The 21,485-nt window shown below is 41.7% G+C and overlaps 1 protein-coding gene across 2 annotated transcripts in view; it reads right to left on the bottom strand.

Annotated features, from left to right (window-relative positions):
- The window catches only part of PIK3AP1 (phosphoinositide-3-kinase adaptor protein 1), a 48,335-nt gene that overhangs the window by 11,759 nt on the left and 15,091 nt on the right, over positions 1 to 21,485 (bottom strand). For both annotated transcript variants that reach the window (XM_067466951.1, XM_067466950.1), the window contains exons 2-13: positions 21,035 to 21,442; positions 18,687 to 18,829; positions 15,171 to 15,315; positions 12,032 to 12,174; positions 9,528 to 9,657; positions 8,896 to 9,092; positions 6,104 to 6,293; positions 3,986 to 4,066; positions 3,157 to 3,339; positions 1,985 to 2,050; positions 627 to 835; positions 74 to 146 (exon numbers count right to left, since the gene is read on the bottom strand). In XM_067466951.1, coding sequence (XP_067323052.1) covers positions 74 to 146; positions 627 to 835; positions 1,985 to 2,050; positions 3,157 to 3,339; positions 3,986 to 4,066; positions 6,104 to 6,293; positions 8,896 to 9,092; positions 9,528 to 9,657; positions 12,032 to 12,174; positions 15,171 to 15,315; positions 18,687 to 18,829; positions 21,035 to 21,442 — 1,968 coding nt within the window. The remainder of the gene's footprint in view (positions 1 to 73; positions 147 to 626; positions 836 to 1,984; positions 2,051 to 3,156; positions 3,340 to 3,985; positions 4,067 to 6,103; positions 6,294 to 8,895; positions 9,093 to 9,527; positions 9,658 to 12,031; positions 12,175 to 15,170; positions 15,316 to 18,686; positions 18,830 to 21,034; positions 21,443 to 21,485) is intronic.

The following is a 21,485-nucleotide window of genomic DNA, read 5'->3' as shown; positions in this document are numbered from 1 at the left end:
TAGACCTCTATAAGTGAGAGGCTTGCAATTGTCGTAGTTTTGAGTATAGTCACTTAATAATTAAATATTTTACCTCCAGGTTTGCCAGCCTTTTGCTTCTCTACTTGTCGTCGAGTGATGCTCTCTCGCAATCTTTGTAGGTTTTCCTAGAAACACAAAAATATTTTTTAAACAGTGAGCAAATATATAACCATTCACAAGGCCCTTACAAAATTGTAAATATCTAACTAAATCCAAATTATCACCAGCTGGTTGTCAACCTACAGTTCAACCAACTCGCCTGCTAGAAATGACGAGAGGTGGGCAACGTGTAGAAGAAACAAAAAACGTTAAGTGTAAACTCCCTTCTTTAAGAACTAGTTCAAGATATTGCAGTTAAAGCTGAGTAAAGACTTTACTAATATTATGAACCACAGCACTTCCAGACAGGGCTTAAACCCATGATTAAATGGGTTTAAGAAACTTGCATCGTTGTGGGTTTAAGTCCCCATGCCCTTCCCAAAAACCTAGGCTTTCCCGGGGAGTGTTCCCATGCCCTCCCAGTATCGGCCTTGTTATTCTGGATTATATGGCTGTGTGGAAGGGCCCTTCGTTTTGCCATTGTAAGCATCTTCAGAAACACATACCTGCTGGAAGCGAAATGATTCTGATCTCCTTTTCTGGTTTAATTGCCATTCCTTGAAACACAAAACAGCTTCATCCACAGTAAGAATTCCCAGCTTCACTTGCTCCTGTAAAGTTATTAAATGTCTTTGGCCAGGGGTTTTCATCCCAGCAAATGGATCATATATACTGCTCGAAGATGACTGGTTAGAGGCTGTATTATGTACGACCTCTGTGAAAGGGATAAAAGCAAGATAAGAAAATCATTTTTTAAAAATGTACACTTCGGGGCATATCATGTGATTTAAATGGCTTAACCAAATGCGTCTTACCAAGAACTGATGTGCAGTGGACAATCTGTAATGTGTCCTAAGGAAGGGTAACCAATGTGATAAAGGTTCATGTCACCAAAAGTGCATTTATGGCCCCATCTATACTGCCATATAATCCAGTTTCTGAATGCAGATTAACTGCATTGAACTGGATTATATAGCAGTCGTGGCCCAGCCTATATTGTAGAATTAATGTAGTTCGACACCACTTTATTTGCCATGGCGCAACGTTATGGAATCCTGGAGTTTGTATTTGGTGAGGCACCAGCAGTATTTGCCAGAGGGGGCTAAAGACTTCATAAAACTACAACGTTCTTCATTTTTAAGCGTTGGTTATAATGTGTAAGGACTGACAATAATAATTACTTTTTTTGCATGAAATCCACATGATAAGATATTACAATTCCTCCGACACAAAAGACTCACCTTAGGATATATATTAACATATTCTTGAGACATTAATTTTAAGTTCTAAACAATGGAGGGGAGAAGTGAAATCCCCACCATCACCACCACCACCACCTCCTTCTGATATATCATTTTCAAGCATCAGGAGTACTCTATGGAGGGACATGTGCTGCCAGAAGGCCCTCCAATAAGTTCGTTTTTGGGGGGGAAAGGGGGGGCTGGGAGGATGGGTGGGTGCCCTCCCAATCCTTTGGGTTCCAGGAGATCATAATGTGTCATTTATTTTACTTTCATGTATTCATGGTAGTCATGTGGTTAACTATTTTTACCATTCACATATTTCCACTGCCAGCCAATTTCTCACATTGATTTCACAATCGTAATATGCCTATCTCAACACAAAGAATGGAAGTCACAAGCCATAATCAATTAGACCAGTAGTTCTCAACCTGTGGATCCCCAGATGTTTTGACCTTCAACTCCCAAAAATCCTAACAGCTAGTAAACTGGCTGGGATTTCTGGGAGTCGTAGGCCAAAACACCTGGGGACCCACAGGTTGAGAACCACTGAATTAGAGGAAGTCACAATAACTAAAAATAAGACTGTTAAATGATAAAAAAGTGCTGTAACTTTGACTTACCTTTCCTAATGGTCCCTGCAGATACATAAAGATTCCCTGGTCTCTCTTGATTTTTTTCTGCAAATACTGAATGGAAACAATTATATACGATGTTTTAAGATCTAGGATTAGTTTTCAGCTAGATGGCAACAAATAATTTATATACACAAAAAGGAATAAAATAAAAATGAGTAAAACAAGAAACAAAACTAGCAATTCCAAAACTAAATTAAAATCCCTAGGCTACATATTAGAAATGTTTTAAGGGTCTTTCTACACTTGCCTAAATCCTGAGGAAGCGGGTTATTTTAACCCGCTTCCTCCCAGGATTCAGTCCCCACCCCTTCCCACAACCCGGGGGAGTGGCTGGATGTCATCCTGGATCAACCAAAGGCATCCAGCCACTCCCCATCCCTTTGTTTCCCCCACAAAAAAACTTACCCAAGGGGCCTGCCAGCAGCACAGGCCCCTCTGCACAGTACTTCTCATGCTTGAAAATGATGCATCAGGAGGTGGAAGGGGGAGAGGAGAGAAATCGCCACCACCACCACCTCCTGACATATCATTTTCAAGCATTAGGAGTACTCTATGGAGGGAGCTGTGTTGCCAGAAGGCCCCTCCTTTTTTTTAAATGGGGGGCTGGGGGAATGGATGGGTGCCCTCCCACTCCTGTGGGCTCCAGGAGATCTTTACGATCCCTTTTGGTTTCCACAATTTTACATTAATTAGCCATAGCCATCTCACTCCAACAGAAGATCCTTTAAAACTACCAGCCTGAGTATAAATTCTTGAGGAGGTCTACTGCTCCCAGCTTTCCACAGTGAGAACTTAATTTCTACTTTCTGATTTGTCTTCTTTGGCCAGTTTTCACTCCATAAGATAACTTCTCCTCTTATCACTAAATTGCCACTTGCTATGGAATCATTGGTGTAGAACTTTATAGAAGACCTTTTGGAAGTCCAAGTAAACAATATCTAACAAATGCTAGAGCAGTGCTTCTCAACCTGTGAGTCCCCAGATGTTTTTGGCTTTCAACTCCCAGAAATCCTAACAGCTGGTAAACTGGCTGGGATTTCTGGGAGTTGTAAGCCAAGAACATCTGGGGACCCCAGGTTGAAAGCACTGTGCTAGAGGGATCACCAAGATTTTGTTTTTGCAGAAAAGCAGTCAAATGCTTCTGGCTCAGCAGTCACCTTTATAAATATATGATTGCTTGTCCTGTTGTTTCAAGGAGGGATCGGGTCTTGGGACAGGAACAGGTGGTCTGTTAACCAGCTCTTGAGGGTAATTGTCCTGCTCCACAGTGTGGTAAACTTCTTCATCTTCACATTTATGATATATATCCTCCTTTGGCTCTGGCACATCGACACTAACACCTAGAGAAGAGATTATATTTAGAAGAAAAGGCACACATAATTAGGCCATCTGTTAATTTCATTTTTACAGCACTAAAAATTAGGTTTAATTTTTAAGAATATATGACTATGTGGAACTCTGAAGTTGTATTTACTTAAATGTGGTTACAGTTCCAGACCTTCTCTAGCAATACATTGAGGGTTGGAATGAAGAGGCAGGGACAGGGTGTATGTTTCCTTGGACCCCTTCTTTGAACTGGAATATATGGTAGTGTGCACTCGGGACCCTTCCAAACAGCCATATAACCCAGAATATCTGCTTTAAACTAGATTATATGAGTTTTCACTGCCAGATAATGTGGGATAAGCAAATAGTCTACTATCAGATCCTGAGATTTATAGAGCAGTGAGGAAGAGACCTTATTTTGACTGGTTACTTTGAAATAGTTCAATATCAGATTCACACTAAACTACTCATCATACTGCTCTCTTTTTTTCAACACCGAAGCATAAATGTAAAGAGGAAAGTGGGCATATCTTTATGTATTACAGTCATGATACACATTATGAAAGAGAAACAGCCATGTCTCTTTGCTTCTGGGAAATATCAGAAGAGATAATATTAGTAGCCCAATGTGTGATTGTCCTATCAATCGCATAGTCTCACCTTCTAAGAACTTGCGCATCATGTAGTCCTTTGTTGTCTGTGGAAAGGGGTTACTAGCTTCTGTCTGAAGCATTTCTACATCTGGAAAAAAGGCACACATACATAATTCACTGACTTTTTCTTTCATCATTTTCTAATACAATAGGGCAAGGCACCTCATATTACAGCAGTCACATGGAAGGCCATTGGAAAATGTCTTGTAAGTGGTATTATTATACCAATTATACCAAATTGGGAGGGATAGCCAGTACTCCAGAAGACAGGAGCAGAATTCAAAACGATCTTAACAGATTAGAGAGATGGGCCAGAATTAACAAAATGAAGTTCAGCAGGGACAAATGCAAGATACTCCACTTTGGCAGGAAAAACAAAATGCAAAGATACAGAATGGGGGACGATGCCTGGCTCGAGAGCAGTACGTGTGAAAAAGATCTTGGAGTCCTCATGGACAACAAGTTAAACATGAGCCAACAATGTGATGCAGCAGCAAAAAAAAGCCAAAGGGATTTTGGCCTGCATCAATAGGAGCATAGTGTCTAGATCTAGGGAAGTAATGCTATCCCTCTATTCTGCCTTGGTTAGACCACACCTGGAATACTGTGTCCAATTCTGGGCAGCACAGGTCTCTTCCAACTCTATGATTCTATGATTACATGCATACAGTGTAGCACCTGAATGCATCTCTGTTCTAAGTCTGGAACAATCCAACTTCAAAAAGAAATCTGTCCCAGCATTTTTGGCAGCCACTGGCCTTTGTAAGTCTCTATTGTTCCCTGTAAAAATGTCAAGGAGCCCGACATGATGGGTGAAATATCCTTGGCACGATGCCTTCTGAATAACTAAGAAATAATTTTTCAACAAAGTAAAGGAATATATGAAGGTTTGCATTATCAGGACTATGAAGTCATTTTTACATCAAAAATAAAAAATCAGGCGCCTTCTATACTGCCATATAATTATCAAAGCAGATAATCCACACTATCTGCTTTGAACTGGATTATATGAGTCTATACTGACATATAAACCAGTTCAAAGCAGATAATCTAGGTTTTATATGGCAGTGTAGAAGGGGTCTCAAATGATCCTTTGAGAAAAGTGCTGGGCTAGGAGCACCCTTGGCCCTGAGATTTTGGGGCCAAAGACTGAGACCTAACAATGCCCTTGCTGCTGTCACTAAATAAAATTCAGTAAGCATTACAAAAATCGAGTTTTCACAGTTGTGTTTATTGCACCATACTTTTTCCTTCAACAGTAATTCTGAAACACGGTGGCAACTGGGCTAAGCAGTGCACCAAAAAATCCTTTTTGAATTCAGTATACTCAGTAGAATGCCTCCCCTCACGTTGGCCCCTTCTAGACTGCCAGATTTTCAAAGCAGATAACTCACATTATCTACTTTGAACTGGATCATATGAGTCTACACTGCCATATAGTTCAAAGCAGATAATCTGGATTTTATATGGCAGTGAAGAAGGGGCCTGAGGCCCATAGGAAGGTCCCTGCTATCTAGGAAAGGAGCAGTCTCTTTCCTACAAAAGCAGAAGAGAGCCATTTACAAATCAAATGTCAATTTACTGGCATTTTGACATGCCAAAATGTATTCTAACAAAAGCCCCTTCCACACTGCCCCTATTTCCCAGCATCTGATCCTAGATTATCTTCTTATCTCAGATTAACTGGCAGTGGGGACTCAGGCCCCTTCTACACTGCCATATAATCCAGATTATCGAAACAGATAAACCGCATTATCTGCTTTGAACTGGATTGTTGTTTGGTCTTGGCCTCGTGTAAGCCGCGTCGAGTTCCCGTTGGGGAGATGGTGGCGGGGTATAAGATCATTATTATTATTATTAAGTCTACATTGCCATAAAATTCAGTTCAAAGCAGATAATCTGGATTTTACATGGCAATGTAGAAAGGACCTCATATAATCCAGCTCAATGCAGATGATCTGGGTCAGATCCTATGATATAGGGCTGTATAGAAGGGGCCAAAGCAATTGGTTATGAGAGCGACAAAGTAGACAGGGGGAGGCATTTTAGATGTGTGCTTATTGTATTCACAATGTATTTTAGCGTAGCATATATGTGGAATGCAAAAGCAATGCTATATACATACACAAATCTTCTGTGGCACTGGGAACCAGGCCAGCCATGGATTCATAGAGCTCCTCATCACAACCAGGATTCAGGGAACACTTCATTAACAGATCTGTGGAGAGGTGAGCCATGGACTCATAAACAGAGTCACCTTCCTTGCCCTGCATCAGCTCTTCTTTTATGTGACTTTTCAGCATGTCTGCAGTCTCCTACAAGAAAAGGGAAAGCAACAGATCCTTCTTTGAGGCAGCGGAGACTGTCCATGAATCCGATTAAAAGTGTACCCATCCAAGTCAGTTCGAAGTAAACATTTTCTAAATTTATACTTCACACAATTATCCCTATAACTCTTGAATCAAAGTCAGCAATGTGATACCCAGGCTGTTACTAAACATAGTGTGACCGGGTTCAATACACAAAGATAAAAAGAATAAAACACAGAGCAGGAAAAGTAAAATCAGCTGCAAAGACCAAGGGGTTGTCTACACCTGCAAAATAATTCAGATGCAATCCATAGTATTCTTCCCAGGGTTCACCTACTCCAAACAAACTGGGTTTCCACACATCCCACATTTTCTGCTTTGAACTGGAATATATGGCAGTCACCAGCCAATCCTTCTCCAATGCCAGAAATACAGCTTAATGATGTAACATTAGAAAATGTTGGTCATTTCCGCTACCTTGGCAGCCACCTCCCCACAAAAGTCAACATTGACACTGAAATACAACACTGCCTGAGCTCTGCGAGTGCAGCTTTTTTCTGAATGAAGCACAGAGTGTTTGAGGACCGGGACATCCGTAGGGATACCAAGGTGCTTGTTTATAAAGCTATTGTCCTCCCAACCCTGCTATACGCCTGCGAGACGTGGACTGTCTACAGACATCACATGCAATTCCTGGAACGATTCCATCAGCGCTGCCTCCGGAAAATCGTGCGTGATGGAAGAAGCAAAGACCATCAGCATTGAAGCGATGGTCCTCCGCCCTCAACTTCGCTGGATTGGCCACGTTGTCCGGATGCCCGACCACCATCTCCCAAAGCAGTTGCTCTACGCCGAACTCAAGAATGTTGGAGGACAGGAAAAGAGATTTAAAGATGGGCTCAAAGCCAACCTTAAAAACTCTGGCATAGACACTGAGAACTGAGAAGCCCTGACCCTTGAGCGCTCCAGTTGGAGGTCAGCCGTGACCAGCAGTGCTGTAGAATTTGAAGAGGCACGAATGGAGGGTGAAAGAGAGAAATGCACCAAGAGGAAGGCGCATCAAGCCAACCCCGACCGAGACCGCCTTCCACCTGGAAACCAATGCTCTCACTGTGGAAGAAGATGCAAATCAAGAATAGGGCTCCACAGTCACCTACGGACCCACCAGAACATTGACCTTGGAAGACCATCCTACTCGAACATCGAGGGATCGCCTAAGTAAGTATATGGCAATGTAGACTCAGATAACCCAGTTCAAAGCAGATATTGTGAGATTTTCTGCCTTGATATTTTGGGTTCTATAGCTGTGTGGAAGGGCCCCAAATCACACATTTCCCATGTCCAATTCAAACAGAGCTCTTTTCCAACTCTGTGATGAAACCCTCTCCTCCACTCCACTGGCAATCTTTACCAGAGGACCTTTTAATTGGCTGCCTTAGGACTGGGGAATGACCTGCTGGAAGAATTGAAGACACAATTGAAGACCTATCTCTTCCGGCAGGCCAATCCAGTCAATTTTAAATTATGAATATTTAACTCATGTCTTGTGTTTACTGTATTTTGTTTTATGTATTTCAATGCATGTATTTCATAGATATTTTAATACATGTATTTCGCATAATGTTTTATAATTACGTGTTTTAACTGTGTTGTGCCACACCTCGAGGTGGGTAGGAAATATTATTATTATTATTATTATTATTATTATTATTATGCTGACACAAAAACACAGTATGTCACAGCAAACGAGATATATATTATATATGCTGGATTTCGTATCACAAAATCACAAGTCGAACACTTCCCAAGAGTCTAGGAGTGTACGATGTATTTTCAAATGATGTGCGCAGATCCAAGTAAGGTGGCCTTTTGCAGTTGACAGATCGTGATTTTGTCAATGTTTATTGTTTCCAAATGCCAGCTGAGATCCTTTGGCACGGCATCCAGTGTGCCGATGACCACTGGGACCACCTGTACTGGTTAATGCCAGAGCCTTTGCAGTTTGATTTTGAGGTTCTGATAACAGCTGAGTTTTTCCTGTTATTTTTCCTCAATGCAACTGTCACCTGATATGGTGACATCAATAATCCAAACTTTTTTCTTTTCCACAATCGTGCTGTCTGGTGTATTGTGTTCCATAACTTTGTCAGTCTGGATTCAAAAGTCCCACATCATCATCATCATCATCATGGCTGCACCTTTATTACAATTTCCTGCAAATATTAACCTGTCAGTCTCACCACCAACCTTGCACTCGCATGGATACTCCCCATCCCATGAATCCATGACCGTTTCCCCTCTTTGAGCCATCTGAAGTCATTCTGGAGATGATTTCTTAAGCTCTATTCTTCAAATAATTATTTTACTGTAAAAGTGGCATCTGAATGAACTGAACCTTCACAATAAATACATCTTTATTATCTGAAGAACTGAAAGGCATTCAAATTGTATTATCATTTTCTGCAAACATAAGACAAGCACTGGAATCTTTGCTATTACTGTTTCAGTGTGAAGCATCTTTCTGTGCTGTTGAACTTTAGTCACAATATTTTTGCCCCCATCACAATATTCAGCCAAAAGGAAGAGAGGTGGAAACAGTTCCTCTTACCACATATTCATCAATAAATTGCCGGAGATCTCTGAATCCGTGTTTTTCTGCAAGATTGTTTGGATACCAGCCATGCTTATTGGCAACACTATAGGCTTGTAAGGCTCCTGGGCATGTAAGCAGAAGGGCAGTGAGTTTTTTCAGCCCATATTTTGCTGAAAAATGTAGTAATGTTGGTAACTCTTCATCCCTCTGGCCTGAAGAAATAAAGACAAAGAGTTTACTGGTGGCATCAGATATACCGGCAAGTGTTACAGACAAAATTCAGTGAAAATCTGGAGAATTTCCCAATTTTTCCTATCACAGGATAGAACCAGGTTAATTGTTTTTACCCCAAGTAACCAACCATAAGTCTCTGGATGTCATGTGGACATCTAGGAGTGACTTCTTGTTAGAAATGGGGTATAGGGCCAGTTTAGACAAATTCCAGATTATCTGAATGAAAGTTTCCTTCCCCTATCTACCCACATGAATTCTAATGGCATCATTTAAGATGCTAATGCTGCTTTTGGGGCTATTTTCCTTTAATTTCTCTTTTTCTTTTATGCCTGCAATTGTATTCTGCCTTTTTAAAACATAAAGTTATCTGATTTCATATTGTATTTGTGGAATATTTTTTTAACCAGACTCACTAGTAATGTTTTCTTCCTCAAGTTGGTTGATCCCAAAAAGGTGCAAACCACAGGCTGGGAGGTTCTTTTTCAATGATTCAGTCAGAATTTTGTCCAGAGCTTCTGTGCTGTAAGGTACTATTTTAAATGCCTAAATACAAAAAGAAACTCATCAGAAATATTTAAAACAAACAATATGAATTCAAATATCTATCTATCTCACAAAAGTCCATCACTTTCAACATCTTGAGAATTTCTCAATTGGGTTTACTGATTCACACAGGAGAGTAGCAGCTTTGCATTTCTGTGTCAGTGGCTCTTCAACTTTTGACAAATGGGAAAATTATGTTTCTCAATATACAGAGTCAATGAGAATATCGTTTTGGGAAATAACATCATAGAAAAATATATAAATATGGGACGTCTAATGTTGCCTTTTGGGACTTAAAGCCATGTTGTGAGAGAATTATGGCTTCACAGCAAAGGTTCTTAGATATTTTCTAGCTCAAGCTATAATAGAAGTACAATGGATAGATTTTCAGTAGCTCTTTTTTTAAAAACTTAGGAAATTACTTGTGTGAAAGATAACTTTGCTTTGGCAACAGCTGTAGTCAGTCAATATTACATGACTTTTGATGCCCAAACTACAGGTAGCCCCTGTATTTACCCTGAGTTGTCTCAAAGCATCACAATTCAATAAAGTAGCTAAAGCATTCAAATACACATGAACACACATGCTCCCCAAAGGAGAACACCAAGCATTTAGTCAATTTAGCACAGCGGTTCTCAACCTGGGGGTCGCCTGGCCATTTTGGAGGGGTCGCGAGGTTGCCTCCGTTGGACCCATCCCAAGGGCGCGGGCCAGGTGAGGGTTCCTTCACGCGAGGCCTAGTCTCATGCAAAGCCTGCCTCGCTCTCTTGCCATCCAGTGAGGGCGCGGGCCAGGCGAGGGGGCCTCTGCGCGAGGCCTGGCGCGAAGCCTGCCTCGCTCTCTCGCCATCGGGTGAGGGGCAGGCGAGGGGCCCTCCGTGCGAGGCCTGGCGCGAAGCCTGCCTCGCCTGCCTCGCTCTCTCGCCATCCGGTGAGGGCGCAGGCAGGCGAAAGGGCCTCCATGCGAGGCCTGGCCTGGCATGAAGGCTGCCTCGCTCTCTCGCCATCTGGCGAGGGTGTGGGCAGGCAAGGGGGCCTCCGCGCGAGGCCTGGCCTGGTGCAAAGCCTGCCTCGTCTGCCTCCCCCCCCCCCCACAGTCTGAGGGACTGTGAACCATCCCTCTGATTAAAATGTTTGAGGACCCCTGGTGTAACTGCTGCAAAACTCTGTAAAATGTAAGTAATCCAGACAGCCCCTGAAAAGTGCGAGCACCCGCATTTTCCTGTGGGATGTCCAAACGATGCCCCACATAAAAATGAATTAATTCAGGACAAAACAGGAAAACCCTGCTTTGTCCCAAGGTAATTTGTCAGCTGGAAAGATCCAGGTCTTTCAGAAGACCCGTGTCTTTCCAGCTGCACGTGCTGTGTAGATGAGGATCGAGCCGTGCAAATATCGGTGCCCACCTACACAGCTGTCTAGGGTTTCTTCGGCTCCAAGACAGCCTCCACCCTCTCACAAAAACCCCACAGAAAAGCATTAAAAACAAAATAACTTATCCAGCCACCATTCCCCCTTCTCCGGAGCTCTCCTGGTGTGTAGAAATGACATGCCAGGAGAAGGGAGGAGGAGAGAAATGGCTCCTTCCCCCTTTCTCTTGGTGCGTCATTTCTATATGTCAGGAGAGCTCCATCAGCATGGAAATGCCAACCAGGAAACTTCTTTTCTTTTCTTTTTTTCATGCTTTTCTGGGGTTTTTGTTTTGTGTTCCAGTGCCCTGCCAGAAAACCTGGCAGAGCATATGGACACACCTCCCACCAGAAAAGCACGCGCTTTCTGAGATGTGTGGGACTTCAACCGGGTTTTAAAACGCAATTGCTCCCGGGTTAAAGGGCTGTGTGGAACCGTCCTAAGTTTTTTTTTTAAGTGCAATGAATCGCATAGTGCAGGAATAGGATTTTAACAAAAGTTTGTATCTGTGGTGCTGGGAAAATGAATTCCTGGAATATCTTGAGTTGGTGGTCTTATTTTTAAATGGAAACTATTGTTTTCCCTATTTCTCTTTCTCATGCAGACTTAGGTTTATCCTGCCAAAACCAAAAAGTGACTGCATCACTTTCTGAACATCAAAAAAGTCTTGTTGGATCAGACCAAAGCCATATCTAGTCCAGCGTTCTGTTCAGATAGTGGCTGACACGATGCTCTGGTAAAGCCAGCAGAAGGGAAATTAATATTGAAAGCAGCTGTCATTTTCAATCTGTCTCTGGTCCTAGAGAGAATGCAAATCCATTATGCCTAACAGCCCCCGAGAGCATTATTTTCCCCATATTTGTCCTGTTCCTTTTTAACATCATTACATTTGGCAGCTATCACTACATCTTGTGACAGCAAATGCCGCTGTTCCTTTATTTGCCTCCTCAGAAGCCACATTTTACCTGACACATGAATTCCACTGGATTTGCAGATGCAGTCAGCAAGTTACCAATTTCCTCCATATCAGTGTAATAGCTGATGCTTGTTTCAACTATCACTAAATCACCAGAAAACAACCGTAGGCATACAGTTCCAGGTGGCAATTCTGGAAGATGAGACAAAGATTAATTACAAACACTTAATCTGAAAGGAAATGCACTATGGTAAAAAGCAATAAAGACCATTTCAATTTCTGGTTGAATATCCTTATGTATATTTTTACACCAAAGAGCAGCTAAATGCATAAAAAACGAAAAGCGGCAATCTCAACATATTTCAATCAGAATGGATTGCTTTTTTAATTGATAGTTTACAGTCTTTGCCCCTGTTTGTAAGTTATTACCTTACATTTTTAACTGGCCTATTGCAGGGATGATTTGAATGTTAGATCATGGCAAGCATTTACATTTTATTTTAGTTGTAGGCACTGGTAATCCAGGGAATTTGTGTTATCAATATCCTTCTTTTGCCTTTGACTTTATAATGGGAGATCTGACTCCCTCCCCAAAAGCTGAACATTGATGCTATTTTATGGAAAGGGAAGTTCTGCATGCTCAAAAGAGTGCATTTCATAAAATCCTGCATGTAGCATATTTTTTAAAAAAACAAGACATTTCTACAAATAAGCATCAGGAAACCATGTGACCAAAAAGCATCAGAAACACTGTTTTTAAAAGGTGTCATAAGATTATACATATGACAAGAAATATTGCTTTCACAACTATCGGAATGTATGATATGAATTTTCAGTGCTTTCAGGTTTCTTTAACCACAATCACTAAAGAGATTGTAGAAATACAGTGATGTGCTAAGAACCACTGAATTCAACACTCAGACCTTGCTACTCTGTGGGGAAGGGTGGAAGGAGTCAGCTCTTGGCAGTGGTAGTAGGTGGCTTCCTTGGCAGTAGGGTAGTGAATGTATCTGGATTTCAGTCTGAGAAATCCAAATTGCCAGGCCCAAAATAGGGTCAGCATCGTGGCTTCGGTGGGAAACTGCTGTATGGCTAAACCATAACAGTATAACATTAATACAAGCTGTACTAAAAGATCTGCTTGAAGATGAAAAAAGGTTCATAACATATTCATAAGCAGGATTTATTCCACTGGTGTACTTAGGAAAGTATGGGCACAACTAGACAGCCCCTTAAAGGCACGAGCACTCACGTTTTCATGTGGAGTGTCCAAACGACCTCCCAAGTAAAAGCAAATGTATTAATTTGTCTGTGGGAGCTGTGTAGATGGAGAATGGGGATCATGCCACTCGACTTCCAGTGCCCATCTACACAGCTGTCTCGGGTTTCTTGGGCTCCTGGAGGACAAGAATCTCCCAAGACAGTCCCACCCCCCATCCCCAGAACCCCTTTAAAAAGCCCTTAAGAAGAAAATTACTTACCTGGCCACCATTCCCCCTTCTCCGGAGCTCTCCTAGCATACAGAAATGATGCGCGAGGACAGCTCCATAGCAGGGGGAACAGTGGTTGGGTAAGTAATTTTCTTTTTTAAAGGCTTTTTAAGAGTTTCTAAGGAAGGGTTGTGAGGGTCTCCCTGTCCTCCAGAAGGTTCCGGGAGGGGATGTGGACCCCACCCCAGAAAAGTACACATTTTCTGAGGCATGTGTGCACTTTAATCCAGACATGATAGTGTTTTAAAAACCCAATTGCTCCCATATTAAAGGGCTGTGAGGAACTGCCCTATATTTAGGGGAATGGCTGCGAGAACTGCCCAATATTTAGAGGAGTTTTGTTCAAATCTTGTTGGAATGAAGTATCTGGAATCACAGAAGCATAGAGTTGGAGAAGGCCACAAGTGCCATCTTGTCCAACCTTTTACGAATGTGGGAACATAAAGGAAAACACTCCTGAGTGACTGCCATCTAGCCTCTTTTTAAAGATTTCAGAAGAAGGAGAGTCCACCACTCTCTGTGACCCCTTCTACACAGCCATATAAAATCCAGATTGTGTGCTTTGAACTGGATTAATTAATTAATTAATTAATTAGCCATATTTGTATCCCACCCTTCTCAACCCCGAAGGGTAGCACACAGAGGCACAATTCAATGCCATACATTGCATACAATACATATCCAGCGAAGAAAAGCATATACATTAAAACATCTGCTAAAACATATCAACATTAAAATTATAAAATCACATAATCCAATATCATAGTTCAGGCCATTCCATTATAATTGCACCATTCCGTGTTCACATATTACACTAATCAATTATCCAAACGCTTGGTCCCACACCCAAGTTTTCAGTTTTTTCCTGAAGGTCAGGAGGGAGGGGGATAATCTGATATCACTTGGGATGGAGATTCATAGACGAGGGGCCACTACTGAGAAGATCCTGTCTCTCGTCCCCACCAACCATACCTGTGAAGGAGGTGGGACTGAGAGCAGGTCCTCCCCATAAGATCTTAATCTCCGAGATGGTTTGCAGATTATTTGGTAGTGTATATATAATACTGTTCAAATGATAATCTGGATTATATGGCAGTGCAGAAGGGGCCTGAGCCACTCTATTCCACTGTCATACAACTCTTAAGGTTAAGGAATTCTTCCTGTTGTTTAGGGTGGAATCTCATGAATTTCATTCATATGGTTTGCCACTTGCAATGTGAATCCCTTTTATTCAAATTTCATATGCATACTGCATACATACACATTGTCATTTGGATAAAAACCGATGTTAACAACACTGAATACCTTTTTAAAAGACATTTACTTTGGAGTTTTGTTTGAGAGTGGGGGAAACAGGACGCACAAGCGTACCTCTGCTTCCTGTGGAGGCTGCACACCCCACATCACACCTCTGCCCACCAGGCCTACGGGCCCCCAATTCAGGCATTATTCAGTGCAAAAACAGGAAGCGTAATCTAATCAGACTGTTTTAGCTCAACATGCTCAAACAATAATCTATTTGTAACTTTATGTAAATTAATTTAATTTTTAGCAGTCGCTGGTCGAAGCCTTAAGAAGAGGAAGTAATTATTTCTTTTGTGTCGGTTACTATTAATTCACCTGTGAAACAAAGAGAAATTTTGCTAATTTTATCTACCAGAGAAATGAAAGTAAAGGGATGATACTTTCTGTACCCACCGGGTGTGCAAACTGAGACCGTGTACTCATTCTCCATCCTGGCCTGTACTCGTACTGGCTGACAGCTGTCAGAGGAAAGTTCCACTTCCATTTTTACTTTGTTGTCCAGCTTACATTTCAAGATGATGTAAACAATTGTCTTCACCTAAGAACAAAGCATCAGATGTTTAAGAGTAGTATCCAGTATTACTGAGCAGACCCCATTTCCCCACAAAGGAGCATGGTCAAATCCTAAGAATGACAAGTTCCTGTTCCTCATTGTTGAAAGAGAGAACAATAAGAATACGGCCAATTCATGCCAAATTACAAGAGGAATGGTTTGTGTGTATGTGATCTTCTGTTGGACTGGGACTGTAATTTTACATTTTTCCTGCTTGTAGTTCTCATTTCAGTGGCTCCAAATTTTAGTCACCATGGCCCCTTCCACACAGCTGTACAAAATCTACATTGTACTGGATTATATGGCAGTGTGGACTCTAATAATCCAGTTCAAAGCAGGTATTGTGGATTATCTGCCTTGATACTTAGTGTTTCATTTAACACTAAATCTCTGCCTCGGTTTTTATTGGAAATTGTGACTGCTAAATGCAAATGTCCCACCCAATTCAGGTAAATCCCTGAGCTGATACACATGATGCCCCTCTGAATCAGTCTGCTTGACTCGTCTTCCACAGATTAGAGGTCAGAACCATTATAGTATTTCACAACCTTTCAGGGGATTTTCCACCACACTTTGGTGGCTACTCCGTGGATGGCCTTATTGGCTTCAGCCACTGATAGTATTCTCTTCCAACAGTTCTTTGCTCGGCTGGTTTGGAAATAACATGAACTAGAATGGGCCCATGCCCAGGGGATGAGGCCCCTTGGACTCTTTTTTCAGGCCCTCCTTTCTCTCACCATCCTATCCTTCCTTCCCTCTTTCCTCCTTCCCTCCCTCCATTACCTCCCTCTTTCTCCCTCCCTCCTTTTCTTCCACCCTTTCGTCCTTCCTTCATTCCCTCTTCCCTTTCTCCTTCCCTTCCTTCCATTCTTCTCTGCCTTCCTTTTGTCCTTTCTTCTTTTTTCCTTCCTTCCTTCCTTCCTTCCTTCCTCCTTCCCTGCCTTCCTTCCATCCTGCTCTCCCTCCCTTTCTTCCTTCCTTCTCTTTTTCCTTCCCTTCCTTCCCCCCTTCCTCCTTATTTCCCTTCCACCCTTTCTTCCTTCCTGCCTGCCCTCTTTCCTCTCTCCCTTTTTCTCCTTCCTTCTTTCCCTTTTGTCTTTCCTTCCTTCTCTTTCCTCCCTCCCTCCTTTCCCTCCCTCCCTCTTTTCTCCTTCCATCCTCCCTTTCCTTACTTTCATCCTTCCTTCCTTCTCTCTTTCCTTCCCTCCTTCCCTTCTTCTTTCCTTTCCACTCTTCCTATCTTCCCTCCCTCTTTCCGCTCTCCTTCCCTCTCTCCCTTTTTCTCCTTCCTTCCTTCCCTTTTGTCTTTTCTTCCTCCTCTTTCCTCCCTCCCTTCCCTCCCTCTTTCTCCTTCCATCCTCCCTTTCATCCTTTCTTCTCTCTTTCCTTCCCTCCTCCCCTTCCTCCTTCTTTCCCTTCCACCCTTCCTTCCTTCCTTCCTTCCTTCCTTCCTTCCTTCCTTCCTTCCTTCCTTCCTTCCTTCCTGCCCTCTTTCCTCTCTCCTTCTGACTCTCCCTTTTTCTCCTTCCCTCCTTCCCTTTTGTCTTTCCTTCCTTCTCTTTCCTCCCTCCCTCTTTCTCCTTTCATCCTCCCTTTCCTCCCTTTCAGCCTTCCTTCCTTCTCTCTTTCCTTCCACCGACCCTTCCTTCCATCACTGGGCAGCCATTCCTCTCAGAAAGGAGTGCTAGCATTTGGCCTCCAAGTTAGAAAGTTTGCCCATGCTTGAACTAGAAGATCAAGTGATCCCACTCCTAGTAGAGCGATTCCCCCAATTTTGTTACAATTTTGAAAATATGTCTTTCTGGCTGTGCAGCATGACACATATAAAATCACATCCTAAAACATTGATTCAATATTCAAAAGCAATGTGGTTTTCAAGATTTTGTGATTCCAAATAATAAAATAGGAATGCAGCTAAATTCTGCAACAGCTGTCATTCATACGGTTTGCCACTCAAGTCTTAGAATGTGAAAAGCACCAGGGTTATGGCAACATCCATGTTTACAGCTGAAAAGCAAAGCGAAACAAGACTGTGTGGATAGCAAGCAGCTGACCTAAAGTAGCTGTGCTTATGGCTTCCCACAAACTGAACAGTGTTGCTCAAGACAGTGATGCATTTTAAGAAATATGACTCATAGGGTGCATCTGCATTGTGGAAATAATGTTGTTTAACACCACTTTAACTGCAATGGCTCAATGCTATGGAGTCATTTCTGCCAAAGAAGGCTGGTGCCTCATCAAACTGCAAATCCCAGAATTCCACAGCATTGATGAATGACAGTTAAAGTGGCATCCAACTCCTTCATTCTATGGTGTAGTTGCACCTTTAGATCAAAATAGAATCATGAGCTCCAACCTGGCTGATGACAAAAATGGCAGCTCTGGGATGAGCTTATTTATTTATTTACTAGGCATCCCCTGCCACGCGATGCTCTGGTCCAGTCTGTATATGTGTGTTTTGTGTGTGTATATGTGTGTATATGTATGTTTGTGTGTGTGTGTGTGTGTGTGTGTGTATGTGTACGTGTGTTTGTGGCTTTGCACATTCGTTGTAATGTATTTTTTATTTTTTGGCTTTTAAAGTCTCTTCTGCTGTGTTTTTCAGTGTTTTGTGAGTGATGGTCACTAGTTGGCCTGATAGGCGTATTGTGTTCAAATTTGGTGTCAATTCGACCAGTGGTTTTTGAGTTATACTAATCCCACAAATGAACATTACATTTTTATTTATATATATAGATTTACGATATTTATAGCCATACGGCAACTCAAGGTGGGTTACAGATTGGCACAATTCAATGTCAGGCATTCATAAAGTACCATTAAAAACAATCAACATTACAATATAAAACATAAATAAAAACCGTTAAAGCATATAATCATCGATCAATGCCATCTTGTTAAAAAAGTTATCCAGTAACATTGTCTGGCAATTCCATAGGAGTTGCCCCTCCTCCCCCCCACAACATATATATGGCAAACATTCAATGCCGGGACATGCATTATATGCATACATAAACATTAAAAACATTTGCCTCAATATTAAAATACACTGTTTAAAAACTGTCTTGATTAAGAGAAAGATGCCAAATAATAATAATAGAAGTATGCACACCCCAACATCACTGCAAACAATGGTATGGGGTAATGAAAAGATATATCCACACACACTTACTTTAGGGAAAGGAAAGCCAACATTACAGGATGGCTATTTCTGCTTAGCAATACAAGGACAAGCCTGGAGTAAAAAGCACTGTGAACAGTTAAGCTATGGTCACTATGCAGCAATCATCTCTGCTAGCATTCATCACTCTTTCTTCCTCTCTTAACCATTTGGAAAGAACGGAAGCAGACCGTACCCCACAGCGTATGCGATCCGGCTGCACTGCAACCAGCTTTCCTAGTCGTTTTTCATGCTGCCGACTCATTGTAATATTGCACGAATCAGAAAGGTCTCGGTCATCTTCCATTTCTGCATCTGTAACCGAGTCACAACCGGAATCTAAGCAGAGGACAAAGAGGAATTTTATCTCCGAAAGCAGTTCAGCAACAAACTACCGGTAGGGAAGAACTTGAAAAGGAAGTTAAACTGTTAATAAGCTAGGACATAGAAGTCCTGTGCGTTCCGTACAAATAAGGAGACATATTACACTGCCCCCAACAATGAATCAAGTAGAATTCAAATAAGATGCTGAATTTTTTAAAGGCCTGGTTGTTTCGGAGATTAATCTTAATTCAGACTCAAGTAGAAAAAGCATGCTTAGATTCACAATTTCTGATATGTCTATGTAAGCAAACAAGACAATTCTATTGCATTTCTGCAACTTAGAGATGGAAGGTTACAATGAGGAAACCCTCCCTGCCTAGTTGCATAGGAAGTGGTCTCTGCCATGCAGTGTGAGCCCTACTCAGGGGTTATGGGGTTCCATCTCTTCAACTTCACGTTGGGTATGCACTGAGCACACGAAGGGTAGGAAACAACAGAGAAAGGGAATTTTGCACCCAAAAGACATAGTTATGGAATAGGTACCGGTATGTTGTTGGAATACAACTCTGAGAATCCCATTTTAGCTGTACGATTCTAAGAACTGTAATAAAAAAAACTTTTTCTAGTTCCTTCTCTTGCTTCCTGCTCTGCAGAATGATTTTTCACTGATTACTTCCGTGGATACAGAGGGCCAACTATATTTTTTGTACATGGTGGTTAGTGCTCTTTAGTTTCTGCCGAATTTGGGTCTCCAGATGTCATTGAATGACAACTCCCATCAGTTTTGATTATCCAGCATGTAGACAGGAGATAACGAGAACTGCAACCCAATGGCACTTGTGGCTCTGGGATTGGAGAAGGATTAAAGGGCATTTTAAAGCCAGACATCATATCCACAAGTCTTGTATCGAAATCCAAACCCTGCTATCCTGCCTAAACAGAACAAACTGCAGTCTCTTTAATATTACATCATATCTCCCATCTAATGATGAGGAATACAGGTGTTTTTGTCCAGCATCTGAAGAACCACATAAAATGACATAGCAGGCTGAATTTGGCCCATGGGCCTTGAGTTTGACACATGTGCCTTATGGGATGCCAAGGAACGGGCCTCCCAGGTGAGAGCTATGATATAGCTGGGGGCATCAGATCAATCCATTAATGTTGACTTTGCAACAACAACAAAAAGGAACACATCCTCATGCAGCACTGGCAGGAATCTTGTCCTGTGGAGATATCACCTGTGTGGATGTGGCCCCTTTCACAATGCCATATAATCCAGATTATCAAAGCCAATAATCCACATTATCTGCTTTGAATTTAATTATATGAGTTTACACTGCCATATAATCCAATTCAAAGCAGATAATCTGGATTTTATATGGCAATGTAGGGCCCCTTCTAATCTGTCATATAACCCATATTATCAAAGATTATCAAAGTAGATGATCCACATTATCTGCTTTGAACTAGATTATATGAGTTTACACTGCCATATAATCCAGTTCAAAGCAGAGAATCTGGATTTTATATGGCAGTGTAGGGCCCCTTCTAATTTGTCATACTGTATAATCCACATTATCAAAAATTATCAAAGTAGATAATCCAGATTATCAAAGTAGACAATCCACATCATCTGCTTTGAACTAGATTATATGAGTGTACACTGTCATATAATCCAGTTTAAACCTGATAATCTGGATTTTATATGGCAGTGTAGAAGGGGCCTGTGTTTCTAGCGGCGGTTGTTTGTGTGTCCTACTAACTGAGGGAGTCTGCGTTAAAGACAGAAAGTGAGTGAGAGAGAAACTGTGTATCATATATATGCATGTGAATTAAACAGGATAGCTGAATGAATGCGTGAAATTCAAAGGGATGTTTGTATGCATGGAGGTGATGGGAAAGCACAATTTGAGGACTCTCAAAACTGAAAAAATGCATGCTTCTGCACCTGAAACTTCACATGGTTCTAGGGAAATTGGTTCAAAAAAGCTTATTTGGACTTGTTCTCATGTAAGCGTGCATAGGCATGTGTAGCAATTTTGCAGTCATGCAACCAACACAACTTGAGATGTTCAACTAGGATCCGTTTTAACTTCAGCACCTTATTGCAGTCCCTCAGAGATACCAGAATAACTTTGTTCATTTTCAGACAACTAGCACCTATAGCAACATGAATTTTACAGTAGTTTTAAAAAATATTTTAACAAACCAGCTTACCTCCTTCAGAAATGGTCTTCGTGACAGCTGCTATGTAGGCATCAGAGTCATCATCGTAGGTAAGGTGCTTCCATAGGGGCCAGTCTTTGAAAAAGTCTTTGTAAGTCTCGCATTCCGAAACACCACAGAACAGCTTCACCACTTTATGTGGTGGCTGAAGAACATTCTGCAGGCTCTGAAGGACGGCAGGAATATAGAAGTTCTGGACCAGTTCAGAGGATAGTAGAATAACAATACACTTGCTGTGTTTGAAGAGGTCAAGCTTCTCCGTGGAAATAACTGCTCCACACTCCATTGGATAGCTTTGGACTTCATAGCACGAGTGGAAGAGGCTCTGAAGGTACTGGCACCATTCATTGGCATCATTCCCATACACAATCAGCACATCACATGCATAAGGATGTTCTTCTGCAGAAAAACCAAATAAGGTAGGTTAGTTCTACAAATAGAG

Source organism: Anolis sagrei, chromosome 3 (genome assembly GCF_037176765.1).
Source record: "Anolis sagrei isolate rAnoSag1 chromosome 3, rAnoSag1.mat, whole genome shotgun sequence".
NCBI classification, from domain to species: Eukaryota; Metazoa; Chordata; class Lepidosauria; order Squamata; family Dactyloidae; genus Anolis; species Anolis sagrei.
This window is presented reverse-complemented; position numbering and strand designations above follow the sequence as displayed.